At 53.4% G+C, this 26161-nt stretch overlaps 1 protein-coding gene across 4 annotated transcripts in view; it reads right to left on the bottom strand.

Moving 5' to 3' along the window:
- Positions 1–23888, bottom strand: part of BDH1 (3-hydroxybutyrate dehydrogenase 1) — a 33369-nt gene extending 9481 nt beyond the window's left edge. The window contains exons 1-4 of one of the 4 annotated variants that reach the window (XM_041770416.1): positions 23651–23888; positions 10243–10371; positions 5371–5443; positions 4683–4793 (exon numbers count right to left, since the gene is read on the bottom strand). In XM_041770416.1, the coding sequence (XP_041626350.1) occupies positions 4683–4793; positions 5371–5443; positions 10243–10325 (267 nt within the window). In that variant the 5' untranslated portion in view covers positions 10326–10371; positions 23651–23888. Of the gene's footprint in view, positions 1–4682; positions 4794–5370; positions 5444–10242; positions 10372–16940; positions 17254–17327; positions 17473–20540; positions 20688–23650 lie in introns of those variants that run through there. The other 3 variants (XM_041770444.1, XM_041770424.1, XM_041770435.1) reach the window with 3 other exon arrangements.
- Between the last annotated feature and the right edge of the window lie 2273 nt (positions 23889–26161).

Here is a 26161-nt window from a genome sequence, read left to right as displayed (position 1 = left end):
CCTAGCTTTTGACCAGAAAATACACACCGTGACACCAAAATAGTTAACAAGCAGCACCAACAGACATAATCCGGCAGTGACCTCCTCTGGTATTTTGAAGAAAACACCAGGGCAGCCCGGGTGGCTCAGCGGTTTAGCGCCGCCTTCAGCCCAGGGCGTGATCCTGGAGACTCGGGATCGAGTCCCACGTCGGGCTCCCTGGACGGAGCCTGCTCCTCCCTCTGCCTGTGTCTCTCTCTCTCTCTCTCTCTGTATCTCTTATGAATAAATAAATAAAATCTTACAAAAAAGAAAACACCAGTCTCTACAGGAGAATCCGCACTGGAGGCTGGCAGGACTTGGGCGCACCCAGTCCAACACCCTAATTCTAAGTAAAGGCGGGGAGGGGAAGCATTTGCCTAGTCCCTGGGCTCGCGGCTGATCCGGGACTAGAATCCAAGGCTCTGACTCTCTCTCTCTCTCAAAGGCTCCTCTGCAGCCCTCGGCAGCCTCTGCCCCCCACTGTGGTCAGGATGCAGCCCCTGCATCACCGGACAAGCCAGCAGGACCGCACAGGCGGCATGAAACACTCTGTGGCATCGCAGCGCCTGCCCGGACCTGCTGCAGCAGGCCCACGTTATGCAGAGAACCCAGCTCCCAGCCTGCCCCACCCATCACCCGGGAATCCCGAAGCAGGTTGTTGCATGCACGGTCGGGGGAGTAGCTCTGGGATGGCTTTGGGGAGCAGCAGTTTGACGGATCTGAATGAAACCTAAAATCTGCACACCTTTCTACCCAATATTTTCACACCTAGAAAATTTTCCTAAGGATTACTAAGGAAAGCAGGCAAAGATAGGAGGAAGACTGTTCACCGTGGCTTTGATTATAATAGTAAAATTCACAAATAATGTGCACACATACATTTTAGCTACCTCGGGTCAAGAGACTGCAGTAAAAAAGACTTCACTTTTTTATACCACCTACTTCTGTGTGGTTTGAATCTATTAGAAATATGTATTATTTTCATAATTCCAAAGAAGGAAAAAATTAACAGGACAAATAGATCCTCTCTGATCTGAAAATATGTTCAAATCATGCCAATGCAAATGACGATTATTTTTATTTGTTGAAATTTTTGCATTGAACAGACACTGTTTTTAGAGATATTAAGCTTAGTATAAAAATAATTCCTTCTCTGGATTTTTACTGCATGCACTCACAACAGAAGAAATGTAAATTCAAACTGCATTGGGATACATTTCTCACTTATCAGATTAGCAAAAATCAAAAGCTTAAAGTACACCGCTGGTGAAATTATGTGGAAACAGATACTCTCATATATTACTGGTGGGAAGGTAAAATTACAGAGCCCCTATGACGAAAAATGTGGGGATATCTTTAAAAATCATGACATATTTTATTAACCCTTGATATAAGAGTAATCTCACTTCTAAGAATTCACCCTTAAGATAAACTCCGAGCAATACAAAAATAAATACACACAAGGTAATTCATTGTGGCATTACTTATAATTGTAAAACATTGAAAATTACCCTAAACGTTATCTCCTATAACCTAAATATAGGAGACTGGTGGCATAAGCTATGGTCTAACCACACAATGGAGAACAATGATGCTGTTTAAAAAAAACGAGGAAGTCTCTAGGTACTTACAGGGAGTGATTTCCAAGATATCGTAAAGCCTTTTTTTAAAAAGCTCAAAAGAGTCCATGCAGGATACAAACACTTGTGCGGGGAAGGGAAAACGAAAGGATGGAGTGGGAGAGTAAGACTGCTTTGTACCTTTTAATGTAATTTGACGTGAGAGTCTCCTTAAGGTTTTACATGTTCCAAAATCAACGAGAATGAAGGGAACAAAATCTAAACAAACAAATGAATCAAACTGTATTTCAAATGAATAAAATAATGACAAAGAAAATTAAAAATTAATCCAAGTAACATTCATTCACTTATTCATTTATAATGAAGATCCTAATAGTTCCCATATGGCTCTACCATCGTTTATTCTGCGATTCCTCCATTGCTGGTCATTTAGGTTATTCCCAATTTTTTTTTTTAAGATTTTATTTATTTATTCATGAGAGACACACAGAGACAGAGAGAGAGAGAGAGGCAGAGACACAGGCAGAGAGAGCAGCAGGCTCCATGCAGGGAGTTCGATGTAGTACTCGATCCCGGGTCTCTAGGATCACGCCCTGAGCCAAAGGCAGATGCTCAACTACTGAGCCACCCACCCAGGTGTCCCATATTCCCAATTTTTTTACTATTAGAAATAGTATTTCGACCATGATCGAAATACTATAAATACTATAAATCTCTGGCTGCATTTCTGATTGTTTCTTTATGACTATTTCTTGGATATTGTCCAGATAACTTTTAAACACAGCACTTTGGGTACTGGCAGTCAACACATAAAAAACACTTTACAGAAAGCTTAAAGCTCTACTGTAATAGACCTCCTTTCAGGACAACCTCCCGTAGGAGCAGATGACAGGTCTCTGGCTGCCTCACCTTTAGATCCACTACAGCATGAATGTCATGCCGAGGCCACACTGGCCTGGGCTGCTCTCAGCCAGCGGAGCACGCAGACACACTGGGCCATTCCTGCCCGAGGCAGGTCTTCTCCAGCAGGTAAGCTTTGCCTCAGGATGCCCGATCGTCCCAAAAGAGCCTCTCAGATGAACCACAGTGAGAACTCGGCCTACCTAATCCTCCTTCCTCCCCACTGCTTTTCACAGAATGCCACTGCAATTAATTGATTCATTTATTTTTTAAAATTTATTCATTTATTTATTTATTTATTTATTTATTTATTTATTTATTTATATTTTAGTTTTTACTTATTCAACTAACCTCTACACCCCAAGTGGGCTCAAACTCATGACCCTGAGACCACAAGTCACATGTTCTTTACGGAGCCAGCCAGGCGCCCAGAACAGCACCGCAATCTCAAGAACGGTCCTGCCTTTTCCTGCCCTCTTCCCCTTTAGCCATTACAGGCACTTCCCGAATCAATCTCTTGCGCATCCTATAGCCTATTTTGACATCTGCTTGTTGGAGTAACCAAGCTGACACAACTTAGTACGTCCACGTTTGCAATTGACTGTAGCGATTCTGAAGCAATGGAGTCTGCATTGTGGGATCAACCTAATGAGTGAGTGGATTGATAGCGCCGGGTCCCAAGAGCAGGAAAAGGAAGAAACCAACGTGGAATGAGGGAAGCAAGGAAGAGTGCTACTGTGCTGAACTGGAATCGGAGGTCAGCGTAACCTCATGGATTATATGTGTGTGCATGTGCGTGTGGGGTTTACAGGCCCCCAAAAATAAAACACTTCGAAGAAAACAGGACAAAAGCATCACAACCTTGGATTTGGCAATGATTTCTTGGACATGACATCAAAGGCACAGGTAACAAAAGAATAAAATGGACAAACTGGACTTCATAAAAATTTTAAAATTTTGTTCATCAAGAGACAATACCCATGGAGTAAAAAAAAAAAAATTCATAGAATGGGAGAAAATATTTGCAAATCATATACCAGATAAGGAATTAATATTCAGAATATCTAAGTCCTAAAACTCGATAACAACAAATTAACAATCCAGCTTAAAACTGGGTGAAGAAAAAACAAAACAAAACAAAACAACAAACAAAAAAAAAAACGGGGCGAAGAACTTGAATAGAGACTTCTCCAAACTTTGAAGATACATGAATGGTCAATAAGCACATAAAAGATGCTCCGCGTCACTAATCATTAGGGAAACGCAAGTCAAAACTACAATGAGATACCACCTCACGGGCATTTCAGATCGCTACCACACACATGCGACGGAAAAAGGAGTATCGGTGAGGATGTGGAAAAACTGGGACTCTTGTACACTGTTGGTGAGAATGGAAAAATGACGCGGCCACAGTGGTTCCTTGGTTAAAAATAGGGTTACTGGGTGACCTAGCAATCGTACTTCCCGCTCTCCGCTGGGAAGAGCCAAGAGCTGGGTCTCAGACACACCTGTATGCTGGTGTTCAAAGTGCCACTGTTCATAATAGCCCAAACTTGGAAGCAACCCAAGTTTCCAACGACATTTGAAGGAAGCAAAATGTGATATACATACATGTCATGGAGTTTAGCCTTAAAAAGGAAAAATAGTCTGCGATGTGCGACAACAGGACAAACTTCGAGGACGTTATGCCAAGTGAAATAAGCCAGTCAACAAAAAGGCAAATACTGTAAAACTCTACTTTTCTGGGGTACTTAGCATAGACAGATGCATAAAGACAGAAATTGTAATGGTGGTGGCCAGGGGGGCGGGCAGAGGGGGAAATGGACACTTACTGTTCTTGGGTATAGATTTTTCAGGTTTACAGGGTGAAAAGTGTTATGGGAACGGCTGGGAGTAATGGTCGTACGACATACGACAACGTGAATGTATTTAATGCCACTGAGTGACACACTTAGAAATGGTTAAGACGGCAGGGGCTCCTGGGTGGCTCAATTGGTTAAGTGTCCGACTCTTGATTTCAGCTCAGGTCACGATCTCAGGGTCAAGAGAAGGTCTCCCTCCACCCTTCCGCACCCCACAGTCTCTCTCTCAAAAAAAAAAAAGTTTAAGGCAAATTTCACGTTATGTGTATTTTACTATAATTTTTAAGACCCTACAATAACAAAGACGAGCATCTCTTACCTTCATCAAGCAGCCGGCAAACACAAGGAAGCCTTTCGAGTGCAGATGCTTGGCCAAGGAGAACCCGAATCCCGAGTCGCAGCCTGTGACCAGGACAGCTTTGCTGCCAACCTGTTTTAGAAGGTGAGACCCCACGTTAGGAACCGAGGATCCCAAGCACAGCGACCAAGCGTCCTCAGGGCAGTAACGATGACTCGTGAGCCTGCCTCTAGGTTAGAGAGGCACCGTGGGAGGGCGGAAAGGGCTGGCAGCCAGAATCAGGAGGCCAGGCTCTAAGCCAGGTGCTGCCCCCCGGGGACAGAGCTACGTGGGGCGTCACTCCCCGCTCCCGGACCTCGGTGTCCTCCTCCACAATCCCCATGATCACCTCCCTTGTCACACGGCATTTGTCATTTCCTACCACGTGCAAGGCACAGTGCACACGTTTAATACCCACCGCGAGCCCCACAGTGAGCGGGACTCTTACACCCGTTACCATGTTAGCGGGGAAACCGATTTCCTGCAAGCCCTGAGGAGTCGGGCAGTGGTGGAGCTGGGGCTCAAACCCAGGCCGGGGCTCCAGAGCCTCCCCCCTGAACCCCCAACCTTGCAGCCCCTCGGAGGGCGACCGGGCCCAGGTTAGGGCCGCGGTTAGGGCCGAGGTTAGGGCCGCGGTGGGCCGGTGTCCAGGCGGCCGGGCTGCACTCACCGGCCTCACCTCGTCGGAGAAAGCACGCCGGCTGCCAGGGAGCAAGGGGGCGCCGCGACCCAGGGGCTCGGGCCTGCGGAGAGAAGGAAGCGGTGAGCAAGGGCGGGCTCGCACGGGGCCTCGGTCCCGGGCAGGCAGATGGGGGCACCCTCGGCCACCAGGGCACACTCACCACCCCGCGCCCCGAGGACAGCCGCCGCACTGCTGAGGAAGAGGCCCTCCGGCGGGGCTGCCGGGCCGGGACCCAGGGCAGCAGGTGCTGCTCGGATCCCCCAGCAGTAGAGCGAGGTCCACAAAGGTTCTGCAAACGCAGCGTCCTCACCCCTAGGTCTCATGGTGCTTCCTGACAGTTCCTTATCTTGAAAAGATTTTATTTATTTGAGAGAAAGCAGGAGCGGGGGGCGGGGGGGGGGGAGGCAGAGGGAGAGGGAGACGCAGACTCCGTGAGCAGGGAGCCCAACGCGGGGCCCCATCCCAGGCCCTGAGATCGTGGCCTGAGCCTCAGGCAGGTGCTTGACTGGCTGAGCCACCCGGGCACCCCTGGGAGTTTTTCATTAAATGTTTATTTTGAAATGATTGTAGCTTTAAATGCAGTTAAGAAATAACACAGGAGGATGCCCTGCAACCTTTTACCCAATTTCCCCCAATGGTAACATTTTGCAAAACTATGGCCCCAATATCACAATCAGGATATGGACACAGATGCAGGGAAAATCTAGAACATTTCCATCACCACAGGGATCCCGCGTGTTACCCTTTAGAGCCGCACCTACTTCCGTGCCACCGCACACCCTCTTTAACCACGAATCTGTTCTCCATCTCTATCATTTTGTCATTTCAAGAATGTTATATAAATAGTCACACAGTATATGACCTTTTCAGATTGCTTTTTTTTCACCCAACATATTTCTCTGGAGATTCATCCAAATTGTTGCAGGGATCAATAATTTGTTCTTTTTTTTATTGCTGGACTGTATTCCGTGGCACGAGGATACCACAGTTTAACTATTCAACTGGTTTTTGTTTTGTTTTGTTTTTAAGTAGGCTCCACGCCCAAATGTGGGGCTTGAACTCACAGCCCCGAGACCCCAAGTCCCACGCTCTACTGACTGAGCCAGGTCAGGTGTCCCTAACCACTCAACTACTGAAGGGCATCTGCCTTATTTCCAGTTGGGATCATGACAAATAAAGCTGCTATGAACATTCCTGTACAAGTTTTTGTGCAAATCTGTGTTTCTCTTGAGTAAATGCCCACGGGAACAGTCACCGGGTCATATAGTAGATGCAGATTTAGTTTTTAAGAAACCGTCAGACTGCCTTCCAGAAAACGTAAAGGTTTTGTTTCTTTTAAATTTTTTATTTTTATTTTTGGCTTTTTCTTTTAAAATTTTTAAAGAGATTTTACCTATTTATTTGACAGAGAGATGGGGAGAGAACAAGCAGGGGGAGCGGCAGACAGAGGGAGAGGGAGAAGCAGACTCCCTACTGAGCAGAGAGCCTGATGCAGGGCTTGATCCCAGGACCCTGAGATCATGACCTGAGCCAAAGGCAGATGCTTAACTGACTGAGCCACCCAGGGACCCCCAAAACATAAAGTTTTTTAAATGTTCATAAAGATGTGTTATCCAGGGCAGCCCAGGTGGCCCAGCAGTTTAGCCCCACCTTCGGCCCAGGGTGTGATCCTGGAGACCCTGGATCGAGTCCCATGTCGGGCTCCCTGCGTGGAGTCTGCTTCTCCCTCTGCCTCTCTCTCTCTCTCTGTGTGTGTTTCTTATGAATAAATAAATAAAATCTTTAAAAAAAAAAAAAAGATGTGTTATCCAACATTCTTAAAGAACAATGGGTTCACGAGACGGAAACAAGGGTCCTAGGAAAGTCTACCAAGGTAAACTCCTGTCCTTTGAATTGCCACAGAAGAATCTCTTTGGATTTTAAGTCCTGGTGCATGGTGGTCTCAGATGAGAGCAGAATGGTGTGGTTAGTACACCCAAAGGTAGTGAAATGACTTCATCCAAAGAGAATCGCTGTTTTCCCAAGACCCCTGGGAAGAAACAAGGTGACTCTTTGGGCCAGATTAGATGTGTTCTACCCTCGGCTGCCAGTCCCCTTTGTACTACTTGATACTTTAAAAAGTTAACAGAGGGGATCCCTGGGTGGCTCAGCAGTTTGGTGCCTGCCTTTGGCCCAGGGCATGATCCTGGAGTCCCGGGATCGAGTCCCAGGATCGAGTCCCCCATCGGGTTCCTGGCATGGAACCTGCTTCTCTCTCTGCCTCTCTCTCTCTCTCTATCTCTCTATGTCTATCATGAATAAATAAATAAAATCTTTAAAAAAATTAAAAAATAAAAAATAAAAAGTTAACAGGTTACAGCAAGAGAAATAATTTATTTCAAACTGACTTGCCAGATTTTTTCTAACCTACCCATTAACCCATTGTCAAATACATTCAGGTCCAAACTTGACTCTCTGTGGGTGTACTCGCTAGGGCAGGCTCTGCTGCTCAAACCCAGCAGCCAATGGCCACTTGCTCCTCTCTAGAGAGCACAGAGCTCCAGCCCTCCACACCCAACCTCCACGTGGCCAGACCGTACCTTCTCGGCCCCATCCAACTGCACTTGTCGGTCAGGGCCACAGCCAGTGAGCTCTTCTCTGAATGTGGCTGCTACCCCCTTTGGGATTCCTCCCCTCAGAGAACCTACTGACTCTCCGGAGCTGAACGTGCACCACCTCGAGGCTAGCACAGCTGCTGGAGGAAGGGCTGGTTGACCTGCAGCTCGCTGCCGCCCCTTGCTGCACCCAGGATGTCCATGGGAGGAACCTGGCAATCTGCATTTTAACAAGCTGCCCAGGTGCCTGTCAACTAAAGTTAGAGAACTAAGGTACCAAGGCCTTCCTGGGCCAGGATCTGGGCCCCAGAGCACTGTCATCAGGAACTTGCAAGGCCACGTTGGAGATGCCACCCCCACGCGGGCCAGGGCATCATTCCGGCTTCCTCTCCGTCTTACCGGGCCACGTCTCTTCCACCATGAATCAGCAGCAGTAGCCAGAAACCCAGCTTTCTGCTGAGAGGAGTCATGATTAAGTGAGTCAACAGGCTGACCCGAACAAGATGGGGCCTAGGAGGGACGAATGTCACTGACACAGTGCAGCTTGGGAGAAATATGGCCTCACACGGCAGCACACGCGAAAGCAACGTAGTCTGGTCAACCTTGAATCGCCAGTGATGTGCCTGCCGACAGATCCCCGTGGGCCAAGGCTGGAGGGACAACGGAGCCCTCCTCCACACTGCCCTTTTCAGGCTGGCCTGGAACTACACGTCCTGCCCAGGCCACAAAGCCGAGCGCTGGGGTTAAGCCACAGCTGTGTGTGCAACCAGGATCCAGGAGGCGGGGAATGCATCAGTGAGTCTCCTGTCCTGGGCAGGGACAGAGCCTTCTGCCAAAGCCAGAAATTCAAAATCCGAGGGCTGTGCAGAGCCAGTGGGCAGGACACGTTGTCAGCTCAGAGTCCTTCAAGGGAGCCAGGCCCCGTTCCCCCTTCAGTGGGATGTGGCCTATGTGGGAAGGGCCATTTTATACTCTTCTTATATGATGGCTTCTGCTAGTTGAAGCCCGTTTCCTACGAAGCTTCTGTGGCCCATGTAAATGCTTTTTTTTTAAAAAAAAGATCAATTTATTCATAAGAGACACAGAGAGAGAGAGATGCAGAGACACAGGCAGAGGGAGAAGCAGGCTTTCTCTGCAGAGCCTGATGTGGGACTCGATCCCAGATCCCGGGATCATGACCTGAGCCAAAGGCAGATACTCAACCACTGAGCCACCAGGCGTCCCCAATGGAAATGCTTTTAAGCAAATGGTTCCCAAAGCCTAAATGCATGTTCTTCTAGACAGACTCCTTCATAGGCATAGAAAATATCCATTGATCTTGGAGCCGTTGAATTTAACCTGACCCTTAATTTCACTCCTGTCAAACATAAAAGCACAAAAAGTGTATTATTCTTTCCCTGCTCTGGCTGCAAAAGAAGAAAATGAGGCAACAGAGCACTCGGACTCCCTTTGGAAAAGGCAATTCCAGAAGTTCTCAAAGAAGAGCTGCTCTTTTAATGCTTCCTCCAAATCACACAACCTACCAGGGAAGCCTCAGGATGTTTTTGGTTAACTGGTTTCGTGTGTAAGATTGAAAAAGAGCAGTTATCCAGGTGATCAGAGCATCGAGACACATCAACGTCCTATGCCTCCTGAGGGGCAGCACCCCACTTAGGGGCGACTCTTCCAACATCCACGTCTCGATGTACACGCAACGAAACACTACCCAAACCCAAACTGACAGGCATTCTTCCAAAGTGTCAAGGTCATGAGCTGTCCCCAGTAGGAAGAGAGAAGAGACTGAGGACACACGACAAGTAAATGCAACCTGGGACCCTGCTTTGTACCTGGTACCAGGAGGTAGTAGGTCATTAGTAGGCCAGTGGTGATATTTGAATCCGGTCTGTAGATGGTTAACCCTATTACAGCAGCAGTAGTTTCCTGGTTTTGGCGACTGTGCTATGGTTTTGTCAGACACTCACATGTGGGGAAGGAGGTGAAGGAGATAGAGGAACCCTCTACTGTTTTTGCAACTTTTGCAGAAGCGTAGTCATTTCAACATTAAAAGTTGAAAAACATAAAGCAGGGGTGAAAGATCATCCTCTGTGCCCTGTGAAGGTCTTTATCTTTCGCGGACATCTCTGGGTTTCCTCTGCTGGCGGCAGCAAGTACTGACCGACGTCCTTGAGAGTCAAGCCTTCTTACCTCCCGCAGCGTCCAGGTGTGGAGAGCTGTTTGGCCCAGCAGGTGTGACCCTCAAGGGGGCCTCCACCCTTTTGTTCCTTACCTTGTTCCATTTCCTCTATCATAGAACCTCAGAGACTTCCCCGGGAGCTGCGACAGGGGTCTGAAGAGGCGGGCGGTCAGCATTGTGGCCACAAGAGGTGGGACGGTCACAGCCTCCTCGCTGCGGGTTCTGAAACAACAATGTACCCTCAGCACTGCCTGGTCGCCTCCATGGGTGGACCCTTCAGGGGCTGAGGCAGGAGGGGCCGTTTTGGCTCCAGGTTGTGAGCCTTAACTGGGCTCTGGCTGGCGGGCTCAGGCCCGGTCATGGTACCCAGCAGTGCCCTCCGGCACCGCCCTCACCGAGCTGCTGCCTCATATGATGAGAAGAGTCAGGAGCTGGGTTCTAGGTCTAGCTGTGCCACCGATTCCCTGGGGAAGCGTGGGCCAGCTGTCACCCATCTGTAACATGTGGGACCAGACCACTGATCCTACAACCAAGTTAAGTAGCAACCACAGGGAGGACTTGGGGACCGTACCCCCCCGGGAATTCCAACTATATAAGCCCCATCCGCTTGTTCCCTATAACCAGATCATCCATCTGTGGTGACCCGGGGCATCAGCCTGCACTGTTTGGCCACTTGCCTCCACAGGCTGCTCTTCTGGCCCGTGGCACATACCGACCAGACTCAACTCTCCACCTCTCTCCGCCCCCAGCACAGACAGGGCCTGGCTCTGAGGCACAATTCATCAGTAGCTCTAGTACATGGAGACGGGAGCTAGAGAACGACATCCCTCCACCAACTTACACACAGACACGCGCGCGCATGCACGCACACGGAGTCCCTCCCAACACCCTACCGGTCTCTTCTGAAGTCAAATCAACTTTACTGCAACAGGCCACGTACCACGTGGGGTCACTTCCGGCTGCTCAGCACCATGACCAGTTGTGCATTATTAACTGTTGATTGGTGTGTTGCATTTGCGGTGAACAATGAGCCCTCCTGGCCCAGGGGAGGGAAGGGGTGGCTAAGAGGGAGCCAAGCAAGGCAATCACAGCCAGAGGAGCTGTTGCTTGTTCTCTGCTGAACCCTCCAAGCCCCCCCTTTGCACACCTGCCTGTGGTTTGTCAGGAACGACGGTTCTGCTTGGGAGGCAGCTCCCTCCTGCCCTTGTGCTGCCACCCAAACCTAACCTGTAACCGGCCACCTGGGCCACGAGGTCTTTAACATATTCATTATCTAGCCAAGCACTGCACTGCTCACTGTGGGTGGCAGGCGGAGGTATTTAATCCGTTTAATCCTCAAGAAAGGAAAACAAATGGGGACCCCTTGGCTTGTGGGTCCCCGATTATGCAGCAGGCTCTTTCCACTCCCTACTCTCCAGGCCATCCTCAGCACTGTGGCCACAGAGATCTTTATTTTTTTTTATTTTTTTTTTAAGATTTTATTTTATTTATTCATGAGAGATGAGAGACACAGGCAGAGGGAGAAGCAGGCTCCATGCAGGGAGCCCGACGTGGGACTTGATCCCCAGACTCCAGCATCATGCCCTGGGCCGAAGGCAGGCACTAAACCGCTGCACCACCCAGGGATCCCCCACAGAGATCTTTATAATCCCAGTCAAGTGGTGTGCCTGGGTGGCTTAGTCAGGTAGTGTCCGACTTTGGCTCAGATCAGGAGCTCGGGGTCCTGAGACTGAACCCTGCACTGGGCTCTGGGCCCAGCAGGGAGTCTGCTTGAGGATTCCTGCTCTCCCTCTGCCCCTCCTCTGCTCACGCACACGCTCTCTCTCTTTCAAATAAATCTTTTTAAAAAAAATACCAGTCAAGGTATGCAACTCCTTTGCCCAAAGCCTCCTCTCCATGCCTGTTGGGAGTGGGCCTCTGTCTCCCTTCCCAACCTTGTCTGGTGCCGCCCTCCTCTGCTCACTGCTCCACAGCTACTCTGACCTTCTGAAAGCCTCTTGTGTGTGCCAAGCTCCTTCCTGCCTCAGGGCCCTGGCCTTTACTCTTCCCTCACTCCAGATGGCTGAGTCCTTCTGACTCTGGACATAAGGGAGGCGGATCCCGATCCCCCACGCAGCACACGCAGGTTGCTCCCTGTAAGACCACCCTTTAATCGAAAACCACCGTGTTTCTTTACTTCATCCTCCCCTTCTAAATCATAAACTCAGTGGGGCCAGGGGCCTTGTCCATCTTGTTCACCACTAAAGCCTTCCCACCTAGAAGAAGGCGGACACAAAGGAGGCATTCAGTGAGTCTGTGGGTGGGGATGAGCTGGGAGTAGAAAGTCAGCCCGTGGCCAGAACGGAAGTTTCCGTAGCAAGCACCTGGCAGGCAACAGCAAAATGGAGCCCGAGGTGGCCCTTCATAAGGCACACGCCCACGCGGCTCAATCTTTACCTGGGCGCCCCCCCAACCCCACCCCGGGCGCCCCGCCACCCTCCAAGCGGCTGGGCAGACTGAGCACACGCATCTCCCCCTCTCCCGTCGGGACTAGAGGCTGAGGTCACCACCACCGGTGACTCCAAAGCCAGTAGTCTCTAATTAAAGCCCCTCCATCCCTTGTGCTCAGTGCCTGCGGCAGAGACCGCTTCAATATTCTCTCCAGAGGGCTGCCTGCAATTTTTATTTTCCCTTAAGTCAGCAGTATCAAAAAGTGCTAGAGTCAAAATAGCTTAAAGTACATGAAAACTAAAAAAAAAAAAAAAAAAAGTACATGAGAGCTCAGCCCTTCGAATAGCTGGCTACTTGCGAGGTCGTCGCTTACACACCAAGAGGCAGGGCTCTAGGTCTCTTCTTGTTTTTGAAGTTTCTCAAATGTGTTTTTTCCACAGCAAATGCAATGCCTGCTAGAGGCAGTGGGACGCCCGTGTGGTCTTGGGAGTTGCCTGCCGTCATTTTTAATGCCTTGTGCTGGGCTTTCTTCTCTGTGAACGTGAAGTTCTCAAACTTGAAAAGTTCTCACTTGTCTTTTGGTTTGGAAATGAAGGTGGCTGTGAGAGGTGGGTGCGGCAAGGAGGCAGAGTGACTTTGTGGGGAGGGGTGGGGGACAGTCTCTCGGGCCTTGACCTCAGCTGCCCCACTGAGGACTCGACTGCCAGTGACCAAATTTATAAGATGATGACACAAAACCAAGATGCTCACACGTCCATCTGTAATCTGGGAGAAACTCCTCTGACACTGAGAACACTTGGGTGTACTCTCAAGGGCGCCCCGTTTCCACGGTCACTGTATCACCCATGCGCTACCTAGGGAATGCACCTCCTCTTCAAAAAGAGCAGCGTGTGCATCCGTGGCCCAAAGCGGGGCTCCCCGTGGCATTCTGACAGGCTTCCCTGCAGAGGCCCAGCTGGCTGCGGTCCTGTGGCTTAGGATCAAGGCCTCCCTTGCGAGGGACAGTCGCTCCTAATGCTGACATCCTTGGAAACGGCGAGCCGTCAGACGGAAACAGGCACCCGGAAGGCAGGCCCCAGGCAGGGAAGACCGTAGGTTTCTAGACGTGGAGTGTGGACGGGCCTCGGCACATCCAAGTGGGAAGGGAAGGCCCCGTCCTGTGGAGGAGGCCAGGCTGGGGTTCGGCAGGAAATCTGAGGTAGGGCCCCACCCCGAGGTGCCGAGGACTGTCAGCTTCTGCATGAGGGCCGCAGCCTGCCGCCACCGTGCTCTACGTGGCTGTTTGGCAGCCCGGCGTTTTAAAAGGCCGGGTAACCAGGCAGCTAAGGTATCCCTGACCTCAGTGTGAAGCCTACACTCACCCTCGTAGGCCTACTCCGATCACCGTTGTTGACTCCCTGCACTCCCCGGGCATTTGCGTGGGGACCCCTACCCGGAGAGACAGAGCTATCACCCTCGGGTTCCCTCCGAGCACTTGGTAGCGGCCTAGAAGTGCCAGCCCAGCCCAGCGACACGAGCTGCCTGTGAGCTCCAGGGCCTCCTGAAGGCCATGCACGGGGAAAGCTGACCACCTTCAAGGCCCTAATCCCAAAAAGATACCAGTTACTCCTCAGAGACAGGATTATTCTGGAACCAAAGTCAAGAAGCATTTTACAGGGGCATTAATGATGGACGGTGGTCTCACTGCCATTTGATCATAAACGGGGACTCCTAGGACTACGTGTGACGGAGACCATCAGACCATCAGACACGGCCGCAGCAGTGGGGAGGGCGGGAGGCCAGAGATGGAGGAGGCCAGTCCGCGGAGAGGAGGGTCAAGCACAGGAGCAGAGGACGAGGAGAGATGGATGCAGCGATGAAAGAGAAACACACCCCAGCCTCCTCGGGGCACAGCTGCTTCTGGGACCATCTGCCCTCCCGCCCTCAGCTCTGTAAGGGGTGTGAGGTCTTTAGTCTCCGTGTTAAATAGGCCTCAGGTGTCTGCTCCTGCTCGCAGGGAGACGACACCAGCTACACTGAGCGGGTCTCCGCGCGGAGCGTTGATACAGACTCTTCAGCTTGCCCCGCTTCTGGGACTGCGACACTGTGGGTCTCGCGGTGACACCAGGAACCCGTGTCCCTTCCTCTCCACTTCTCATCTGTCCCTCCCCAAGAGTGTTATCAGAGCTGTCAAAACTGCCATAATCACAATGACAACTGCCAGACGAGGCAGGCATTCCGTCCTGGGATAACCAGATCGAAACCAAAGTCAAATTCTGCCTCAGTGCAAGTCGGGGAGCACTAAACGGTGGGCGTCCCCGGCCCCGCCGGTGGGCTCTTCACACCCCCACGTGGACTCTCATAGCTTTTTTTTTTTTAATTTTTATTTATTTATGATAGTCATACAGAGAGAGAGAGAGAGAGGCAGAGACACAGGCAGAGGGAGAAGCAGGCTCCATGCACCGGGAGCCTGACGTGGGATTCGATCCCGGGTCTCCAGGATCGCGCCCTGGGCCAAAGGCAGGCGCCAAACCGCTGCGCCACCCAGGGATCTCGACTCTCATAGCTTTAAACAGGATTTACATGCCAACTCCTGAATGTTTACCTCCCAGGGCCTTCTCCTCCCAGCTCCAGACTTACACATCCGCCTGCCCGTCCAACATTCCCACTGGAATGTTCAACAGCTGATCCGATATAAGCACCTGCCCATAGCTGAGCCCGTGCCACGGCACTGAACACCTGCTTCTCCAGCTCTTCTTTTTGCTCACTCCACAGCCAGGCTGTTAGCAGATCCTGACTCCACCTTTTCAGTATATCTAGGACCCTCTGATGATCACCTCTGCCTAAGCCGTCTTCACTTCTTGCCTGGATTATTGTAGTTGCCGCCCACTGGCTCCCTGCCTCTACCTTTGTCCCCCTTTGGACGCTGCTCAACAGTGGCCTCCATGATCCTGTGAAATATGCAGATCACGTCCCTCCTGCACAAACTCTTGCTCCGAGTAAAAGCCAAAATCACTATAGATTGCCCCCGAGACCGTCCGTGATCTGGGTCCTCATGACCTCACTGGCCTCATCCCACCTTGTTCACTACACCTTGGTTACCGGGGCCTTTCTTGCTATACTTAGAACATGACAAGTAACCTCCTGCCTTGGGAACTTTGCCCTTACTTTTCCCTCTACTTGGAACATTCTTCACCCCCCGCCCCCATCCATAGGGCTCATTCTCTCACTTTGGTCTTTTACTCAAATATTTACTCAGTAAGACATTCCCTGGCTGGTCCATCAATCCCACCCCTACCCTGACATTTTCTATTCCTCCTTTCCCGTCCCCCCCCCCCCCGGCTTACTACATTATAACAGTATACACGTTGTACTTATTTATCTTATTTGTTATCTTCAGTCCAAGGAGAATGTAAGCTCTGAGAGTGGGGGGGCGGGGGTTGTCTGCTTTGGTCACTGTCACAGCCAACACCTAACAGTGTCCGCCACACAGTAGGCACGTAAAATGTGAATTACTTAGGGGGGTTTTCAGCAGAGGCCTAGTATGATCAGACTTCTATTTTAACACCACGTGTCACTGGGTTAAGAAGAAACTGAGGATGAACAAAGCGGAAGTAGGGAGACCATTGTATGCTTGGGCGGCCATACAGGACCATCCTCTATAGCCTTCAAGGTTGTGCATGGCAAAAAAATAAAGAAAGAAAGAAAAAAGAAAAAAAGAAAGAAAAAAGGTTGTGCACGGCAACTCTAGTGAATGGTGAAAAGGAGCTCTCTGGAGGTAGACAGAAGGGCTGCCGACCCCGACCCTGACCCTGACTGTGACCGTGACCCCGGTGGAAACTACCAAGGTAACAAAAAGTGGTCAGAATCTGGCTACATTTTGAAGGTAGAGCCCAGTATGATTTAACTGACACTTTTAAAATAAATGTTATTTATTTGACAGGGGTGGGGGAGTGGCAGGGAGAGGGAGAAGCAGACTCCCCAATGAGCAGGGGGTGGACTTCAGGCTCCTGGGTCTCAATCCCAGGGCCCTGCGATCATGACCTGAGCTGCAGGCAGATGCTCAGCTGACCGCGCCACCCAGGTGCTCCTTAACTGACACATCTGAGAGGAGGATGTGCAAGAATAAAAAATCAAAGATATTTCCAAGATTTCCGGTGCGTACGCAAAAGAAATAAAAATATTAGTACAACTGACAAAGAGCCATTCCACTCCTAAGTGCTCACCGCAGTTCAAACCCGGGTGCACCCATCAGACCTGGGGAGGGGGGCGCCTCCGACCCGTCTCCGCGTTCCCTCCTGCCCCACGGTCGCTCAGCAAGCCCCGCGCCCTCCGCTTTTCCTCCAGCTTCCCAGGGCTGCGCACCCTGTGCCACACCTGACCTGTCCACGCGGCCAAGTGCTGGTCCGGGGCTCGCTCCTCCGCGGGGCTCCTCCGCGGGGCTCCTCCTGATGCCCTAACTACAGGCCCCGGCTCCGGCCGCTGCATTTCCAGCTCGGCCCTTCCCTCCGCGCCTCCGGACCGCACCGAGCGCCGCGCCTGTAAGTAGGCGGCACCGCCCCCCCCCCGACTGCGAGCGCCCCGCGGGGCTCCGGCCACTGCCCCCCCAAGGGCGGCTCCGGTGCCCGGCGGGGCGGACCACACGCGGCGCGGCCGAGCGCGAAGCCGCCAGCTCCCGGCGCAGCTGGGCTCCCGCGGGTCGCACCGGGCCAGGCCCCGGCCCCGGCCCCCGCCCCGACCCCAGCCCCGGGGGACCCCAGGCCGCTGACCTCAGGCCGCTCGGCGCCCGCCGGCTGCAGGACGCGCGCAGGGCTCGGCCACGCGGACGGCGCCAGGCGCGGCCGGAACAGCACCCGCCCCGCCCCCACCCCGCCCCTCCCGCCTCCCCCCGCCCTCCCGCCTCCCCCCGCCCTCCACCCCGCCCCCACCCCGCACGCCGCGCGCCCCGGCACCCCCCGCCCTCCCCTGCACGCCGCGCGCTACGGCACCCGCCGCTCCCCTGCTGCCCCCTCCCGCCCTCCACCCCTGCCCCCTGCCCTGCTTCCCCACCCCGCCCTCCCCTGCACGCCCCGCGCTCCAGCACCAACTCTTACCCCTCCCCTGCTCCCCTGTCCCCCCCGTCCCCCCCACCCCTCCCCCGCACGCCCCGCGCTCCAGCGCCCACTCTTCCCCCTCCCCTGCTCCCCTGTACCCCCGTCCCCCCCACCCCTCCCCCGCACGCCCTGCGCTCCAGCACCCACTCTTCCCCCTCCCCTGCTCCCCTGTCACCCCCCCACGCACCCCTCCCCCGCACGCCCCGCGCTCCAGCACCCACTCTTCCCCCTCCCCTGCTCCCCTGTCTCCCCGTCCCCCCCACCCCTCCCCCGCACGCCCCGCGCTCCAGCACCAACTCTTCCCCCTCTCCTGCTCCCCTGTCACCCCCCCACGCACCCCTCCCCCGCACGCCCCGCGCTCCAGCACCCACTCTTCCCCCTCCCCTGCTCCCCTGTCTCCCCGTCCCCCCCACCCCTCCCCCGCACGCCCCGCGCTCCAGCACCCACTCTTCCCCCTCCCCTGCTCCCCTGTCACCCCCCCCCGCACCCCTCCCCCGCACGCCCTGCGCTCCAGCACCCACTCTTCCCCCTCCCCTGCTCCCCTGTCTCCCCGTCCCCCGCACCCCTCCCCCGCACGCCCCGCGCTCCAGCACCCACTCTTCCCCCTCCCCTGCTCCCCTGTCACCCCCCCCCCCCGCACCCCTCCCCCGCACGCCCTGCGCTCCAGCGCCCATCCTCCCCCGGCCCCTCCCCTGCACGCCGCGCGCTCCAGCAGCCCCGGGGACGCCCCGGACGCGCAGGCGCCGCCCTGCTCCGCGCACGCCGAGGCCCGGGCGCCACCGCCGTCCCGGGTCCCTCCCTCTCTCCTCCCGGCGGGGGCTCGGCTCCGGCCGCGCTCCCATTGGCTGAGGCGGCGCCGCCCAGGCCCCGCGTCCCCGCCGCGCCCCGCAGCCCCCGGGCCCCAGGTCCGCGCCCCCCGGGCCGCAGCGGGGGCGGGAGCTTCGCGGGGCCGTGGCGGGGCTGGGCGCCCGCGGGTGCCGCTCGGCCTCCCCCCTGCGGCCCGGGGCGGCGTCCCCCGGCGGGCGGGGGCGGGCGGGGCCTCTGCACCCTGCGGCCTCGGGGCGGCGCGTCAGCGGGACGGAGACCGACACGGAGCTGGGGGCGCCCCCGCCCCGCCCCCGGGACCCGCCGCCCGGCCGGGGCCGCCCAGGGCCGCGGGGACCCGAGCGGAGGGCGCGGCGCGGGAGCTGCGGGGAGCGGCCCCTCCTGCCCCCGGCCCCTGGGCGGAGCGGCCCGGCCGCGGACGGCGCTCCCACCGCGGCTGCTCCGCCTTGGGCTGCGGGGGGCGGAGGGCGGAGGGGGGGAGGGGGCGGCTGTGCAGGGGGAACGGGGAGGGGAGGGGGCTGTGCAGGGGGAGGGCGGAGGGAGCGGCTGTGCAGGGGGCGGGGAGGGGGAGGCGGCGGCTGTGCAGGGGGCGGGGGGAGCGGAGGGGGCGGCTGTGCAGGGGGCGGGGAGGGGGAGGCGGCGGCTGTGCAGGGGGCGGGGAGGGGGAGGCGGCGGCTGTGCAGGGGGCGGGGAGGGCGGAGGCGGGCGGCTGTGCAGGGGGCGGGGAGGGGGAGGCGGCGGCTGTGCAGGGGGGGGAGGGGGGCGGCTGTGCAGGGGGCGGGGAGGGGGAGGCGGCGGCTGTGCAGGGGGCGGGGGGGGAGCGGAGGAGGCGGCTGTGCAGGGGGGAGGCGGCGGCTGTGCAGGGGGAGGGGGAGGCGGCGGCTGTGCAGGGGGAGGGGGAGGGGGCGGCTGTGCAGGGGGCGGGGGGGCGGAGGGGGCGGCCGTGCAGGGGGCGGGGTGACTGCGGGGGTGGGCTCCTCGCCTGCGGCCCGCCAGCCCCCGGGTACCCCCAGTCCGGCCCCCGCCCCCGGGTACCCCCAGTCCGCCCCCCGCGGCCCCCGGGTACACCCAGTCCGGCCCCGCCCCCGGACCTACCCCTGGCGGGGCCTCGGCCTCCAGCGCCAACCGCCTTCGGGAGCGTCCGGGCTCTTGCACCTGCCCCGCCGCGCGGACCCGGGACACCCGGCGAGGCGCCCGCGTCCTGCCGCTCCCGAGCGTGTTTGCGGACGTTGGAGCCGGTCGGGGCCACCGGGTGGTTTTTCTCTTTGTCCTTGTAAAGAGCGAGCGCAGGTGCTTAGCCGCAGAGCCCCAGCCCTGGGACCTGCGGGGCCAACAGGCCGCGGCTCCGGGGCGTCCGGCGAGAAACCGGGCCGAGGGGAGGACGCGAACTGCCGGGACCCATTAGTGGCCGAGCTTCGAGCTTCGTTCGGGTCCGATCACAGAGGAGCGCGGATGGGCAGGGGGGGCTACGCAGGTGAACCGGGGCCAGGGCGGGCCGGTGGGGGTTAAAAAGCTTGTCAGCGTCCTGGGAGAGGCTGAGCTTTATCCCCAGCTCCTGACACACACAGCGTTGGTCACAAAGGCAGGATGCACGCAGGTCCCTGTACCCATTTTACAGACCACCTGCGGCAGCGGGCTCTCCAGGGTGCTCCCCCTGCACCTGCCACAGCCACAGCCCAAAATCGTTACCCGGGGCTGCAGCTTTGAGGACTATACGTTGCCAGAAAGGCGTTTAATTAAAGGAAGAATTTCTGTTTCCACCTCGAAAACCCGGAGGGCCTGATTCTGGGCCGAGAACGAAAGGGAAATGTGGTTCTATTTCCAGAAGACCAGGAAAGGACGCTGGGCCTGAAGGTCTATCAAACCGCCCCGCTGGCCTCCCGTCTTCCCAGCCCATCTTTCTCTTCCAGCTTTGCTGAGCCAAACCACTGCTTTCAGGTGTCCCCGAGAGCACCTTGCCTGCCTCGGGTCCTCGCGGTCACAGCAGCCAGGGAGCCCAGCAGGAAATCACTGCCCATCCCGACACACGCATATGCCTGCAAATGCAAAAAAAAAAAACCTAACCCTGTTTAGGGACAGGCTTTGAGGCAGAAACAGCTGGCGGAGAAATACTCCCCTCTTCCCGTCTTCCGGTGGGACGGTTCTGAGGTGCGTTCTGTGTGGCCCCTAAGAGGACCGAGCCCCGGCTGCCCACGGTGCTGCCCAACGTCCTCAGTTGAGTACCGCAGCCCTGGACCGCTTTTCTCTGTTCTTGCTTGCCTGAGCCTCCCTCCCCTCTGCTGTTCCCTCCGACCTGTTCCCGAAACAAACCACCTGGACCAGAGATTGTTGCTGGGTGTTTCTCTGGGGAACCCAGAGCAAGCGGATCATTAACCCGGAAGAGGCACCCTGCCCGCCTTTCAGGGTTATCCTCAGCAGACCTTCTCCCAGTCGGCTAAGCAGGAATCCATTTGTTGAGCCTGAGCTCCTGCTCCTTCATCTCCCAGCGGGCCTGCCCTCGAGGGCCTCACTCAGGAGCTCTCAGAGACGGGCAGGAAGTCCTGGGGCTCCCAAGAGATGGGCCAGCCGTGGCCTGGGTCTGGGTGACAGCCTGACAAGGTCACACTCAGCACCGCCCTTAAACCTCTTCTCCCCAGCTTCCAAGGTGCTGGCTGCTGACTTTGAAACGGGAGAAACTCAGCTCTGGGGTTGAACGTGGAAGCGGAGGCCATGTGGGACGCAAGTCACTCCCATGCTGTCTCCTTTCTGCCCGCCTCTTCCCCTCCCCCTTGCAAAAGCTGCTTCTCTACCTAGATACAAGGTCTCAAGCCGGGTGTTGGGCACCTAGCACCTAGCACTTTTCAGCACCACCAAGGCTGCTAGTCTGGGGAGGGAAACAGCCCTTAGCTGTTCCCTTCAAGGAGGGAAATGAGACATGTACATAAGTTAATGAATCATTAGAAGTCCTGTAAATCCTCTATGTAAGTATAATGGGACTTCAGGAAGGGCTTTGTAGAGGAGATGGCATCCTGAAAGACTCTCGGTTGGAAGGAAGCCCTCTTAAGAGCTCCCACTGCACAGAGAGCCCCAGTGACTGCTCCGGTTCAGTCCAGTTCCTCATTGCCTCCTGGTTCACACCCTTCCTGAATCCCAGGCAAGCTGATCATTCCCTCTTCTTCCTAGCTCCAGCCCTCCCCTCTACATCTGGCCCTGTCCTGTCTCTGAATGCCCTGGGCCTCCTCTGCCCTCGGCATTAAGTGTTGAATATCAAGTGATGCAGGTTAAATCCTGCCCTGGGCCAGCCACCTGGAAGGCCCCTGGAAGCCCACCTGTGCAGCCCTCCAGGCGGAGCCTTGCTGGGGAAGAGAGGAGAGTAAAACCACTTACTATTCCAAACCTTGCAGGGCTTCTGTTTGGATACAAATGGATTTTTAAAAAAGGGGGGGGGGGTGTGCCTAGAGATGTGCCCTTATCTTAATTCTGCAGAATTTTAAAAGTATCGAACAGCTTTCTTCTATCATAGACAGTGAAACAAAGAAAAGGCCCAATGGATTATTCTAAAAGCTGTGGTGCTCAGAATCCAAAGGCGCTGAAAAGAGCCCTGGATCGTGATGTGACTATAATTCTGAATTCTTCCCCTGAATGAGAACTGGGGGCCCAGCCTTTTCCCTGCAGTGAAAGAGCAAGGAAAACAAGAGCTTGGACCTTTCTGGAAAAGTACCAGGCACCCACATCCCCACTCTCTTTCTGTCTCTTGACTACAATGTGTTTAACTTTTTTTTTTTTTTTAACTACAGTTTGCCCTGAGGAGTAGTTTAGATTTTTTTTTTTTTTTTAAAGTAGGCTCCATGCCCAACTTGGGGCCTGAACTCAGGGCCCTGAGATCACATGCTCTGCCAGGTGAGCCAGCCAGGTGCTCCAGCAGTTTGGAAATTTAAACAAAGTTTCTTTGAGGTAACTGGGACCTTTGAAGAGGGAATGTATGAGAAGGTAAAAAGACAGTGTCCCCACCTCTGCCCATTCACCCCAAGCCGGAGCAACCCATACATCTCCTTTCTTCCTTCTTTCAGTCTACATCTGAGCTGTGCTCTATCGCAGGCATTATGCTTTGTTCTCCGAATGCAGCGATACCAAATGCTGGGTCCCTGTTTTCAACGACACAATTTAGCAGTTAATTGCTATGTACCAGATACTATGTCAAGAGCTTTGTGTGCGTTATTTTACTTACTCTTAACAGTGACCTAAGATCACCCCCATTTTGCATCTAAGGAAGTTGAGGCCTAGAGAGGTCAAATAATTGCCCACAGCAACACAACTAGCAAGGGGCAGAGACAGATCCTACATAAGTCTGTACTATTCCAAAGTCTTTTTTTAGAGAGAGCGCTCACAAGCGGAGCCCGTCAGGGCTAGAGAGAGAGTCTCAAGCAGGCTCCATCAGCACAGAGCCCCAGTATGGGGCTTGATCTCAAGACCCTGAGATCATGACCTGAGCTGAAACCAAACTGGACGCTCAACCTACTGAGCCACCCGGGTGCCCCCCGGCCCCCCAAGGCTCTCTTTAAGCATACCACCAGTTGTCCTAAGGTTCTTGCTTTGTTAAAAAAAAAAATCCAGTTTATAAGAGTATTTGGAGTAGAGAATTTTTTATGACCTATTAAACCACTGTTTTGGTGAGTGATCTCACAGAAGCTCCAATGCCTTGTTACATGGACATTTCTTTCCAACAAATACAACACAGATGCCCAGATGCCCAAGCCCTCAAACTAGGAAAAGTAATTACAGGTCAATTCTAATTGACCATATGAACTTTGAAAGAGAAAAAGATGGGACAAGATTCTCAATCTAAATCTGATTTAATTTCCTGACCTTCAAATGCTGTTTCTTCAAAGACTGTTATAGTACACTCTTAAAAATCAGGATACCAAACCATATGCTTATTTTTATTGATATCTTTTCCTTTTTTTTTTTCAAATGAATATATATTTTTAAAAATATTTTCTGCTTTTTATTACCAAGGACAGAACCTGCTATTTCAAAAGGGAAATCAAATTGCCAAGCTGCTGCCTCTCAATTTGGGGTTCCCAAAGCTTCCTTCCCAAGGCATATCTGGTCCTCCCCAACTCCTTCCCCTCCACCCGGGGGAGACTTGAAAGTTTTCCTTCTGTTGACAGTTCTTACATTCAGTGTTGACTCACCTTAGCTGGTGGTAGGATAACAATGCGTCCTCAGCTATCAGCACGCAGAGTACTCTCCAGGTAAGCTACAAGGCAGATACACCTGGAATCCTCTTAATGCTCAGTTAATAGGGTGTAAGGCACACCTCTGGAAACCTCTGCCGAAATGTATAAGTCTTATTTCAATTCTTGCCTTTAGCTGGGAAGGGAAATTCTCATGTTCATATGATAAAACCGACTAATGATAAACCACAATATTTAGAGTTCTGGATGTTGCTGCGTTTGTCATTAAATAGACAAAGGTCACCTTGTAAATGTTTGTTTTAAGCTTAAAATGTCTGTGAGTTTGGCACTCTGATGAGCAGAGGGTCAAGAATAAATGCCTTTGCTTAGGGACACATAAGAAAAAATTTATGCCAAAGGGCAGCTCCAGCTGACTTCATCTTAACCGTTTCCTGCCAGGTATATGTAGGCATAAATGAACATGGGAACTGGCCTGAGTGGAAATATCCAGAGAATGCCTTGAGCATGACCCAGAGTCGGAACCTGAGAAAGATTTCAAGATGGCCAAGTAGCTTTGGACAGGGTTAGCTGCGAGAAGGGGGGGCCAAACATACCCCTTGACCATCACGATGCAGGTAAGGAGAAGTATGTCTGGAGTACAGGGGGCCTCTTAAAGGTGTCCCTTAGGATTACCCTACCCTGTGATTGAAGTCAGTGGAAAATGACCATCAAATTCAGGCGGGACTACCAATGACCTTGATCCTCCATGAGTGAAGTGCAGGGCATCTTACCAGGCAAAGAAGTAAAACCAGCCGAGGACAAAGGGAATATGCAATGGGCAGGAGGGAAGGGGAATCATAAATACCAGCTACAACCGCGTGACCAGTTACAGAAAACAAGGACTGTAATTGTCATAAGGAGTTCTTCTGTATTTGGTTACGCACGTATGTGTGTTTAATATCTTTGTTGTCTTTCCTCTATTATCCCCTTAGGTAATATAATAGAGGAAACTATATTTTTGACTTATTTTTTTAAAGGTTTTATCTATTTATTCATGAGAGACACAGAGAGAGAGAGGCAGAGACACAGGCACAGGGAGAAGTAAGCTCCCTGCAGGGAGCCCTAAGCGGGACACGACCCCAGGACCCCAGGATCATGCTCTGGGCTGAAGGCAGACACTCAACCACTGAGCCCCCCAGGTACCCCTATTTTTTACTTTATGTCATATTTACCATAGTATTGTTAACCTCACAGCATAGTATTTAAGTTATGGGATACCAAGGAGAAGAGTAGACATCAGCCAAGGACTTTGCATCCTCTTTAGGGAAAGCGTCAGTGCATTTTCAGTTGTATACAGGATAGTCCTGTCGTGTTGGAGGGACTTATCACCTTCTTACTGTCTCTGTCTGGAGAGCAGGTATGATTTAAGGAGGTGCGTATGGATGCCTGGTTGCCATGGAGCGGCGGCTGATGGTTAATTTTACATGTCAGCTTGGCTAGCCACAGTGCCCATGTATTTAGTCAGACTTTATACTGAACGCTTTAGTGAAGGTGTTTTTAGATGAATTTAATGTTTAAGTCCGTGGACTTTGAGCCAAGCAGATTACCCTTCATAACGTCGATGGCCTCACCCAGCTAACCGAAGGCCTTAATAGAAGACGGACTCCTCAGGAGAGGAAATTCTGCTCCTGACCACCTTTGAACTCTTCCCTGGGGCTCCACCCTGGGGCCTATGCTGATGCTTTTGACCTTGCGAAGCCTCCATCATCAAGAGCCAAAGTCCTTAAAATCCCTCTCCTTCTCCTCCTGTCCCTGCAATCACTGCCCTCCGGGGCTCACAGTCTAAGGAGGGGGCCCACACATCTGCAGCTTACCCACTCCAGGGCAGCTGGGGCGCACTACCAGGCGATTCCACGGGCTCTGGGAGGATGGAAGAGGGAGCTGTTCCTTCCGATTGGGGCCAAGCAACAGGGTTCATAGAGGAGGTCATTGCCTTGGATCACAGATTCAAAGATAGGATATTATTCCTCCAGATTTCTAGCTTGAGAAAAGTTTAAAATTACAGAAAAGATGAAGGGTATAATGAACACCCATTCAGTATAATCTAGAGTCACAATTGTCAATTGTTGGTCACATTTGCCTTCCCTAATACACATACACTTACACACTTGGCGGAGTCATTTGAAAGTATGTTGCAGGGATCCCTGGGTGGCGCAGCGGTTTGGCGCCTGCCTTTGGCCCGGGGCGCGATCCTGGAGACCCGGGATCGAGTCCCATGTCGGGCTCCCGGTGCATGCAGCCTGCTTCTCCCTCTGCCTATGTCTCTGCTTCTCTCTCTCTCACTGTGTGCCTATCATAAATAAATAAAATTAAAAAAAAAATTTTTGAAAGTATGTTGCAGACGGACATCATGACATATGACTCCCAAATATTTTAGAATCTATTTCAAAAGAACAAAGCAATAGGGCAATTCTCCTACATAACTGTGACACTATATTATCACATTTAAGAAATTTAACATTGATAACA

This window comes from Vulpes lagopus, chromosome 1 (genome assembly GCF_018345385.1).
Source record: "Vulpes lagopus strain Blue_001 chromosome 1, ASM1834538v1, whole genome shotgun sequence".
Taxonomy (NCBI): Eukaryota; Metazoa; Chordata; class Mammalia; order Carnivora; family Canidae; genus Vulpes; species Vulpes lagopus.
The sequence above is the reverse complement of the archived record's forward strand: the minus strand, read 5'-3'. Positions and strand labels throughout refer to the sequence as shown.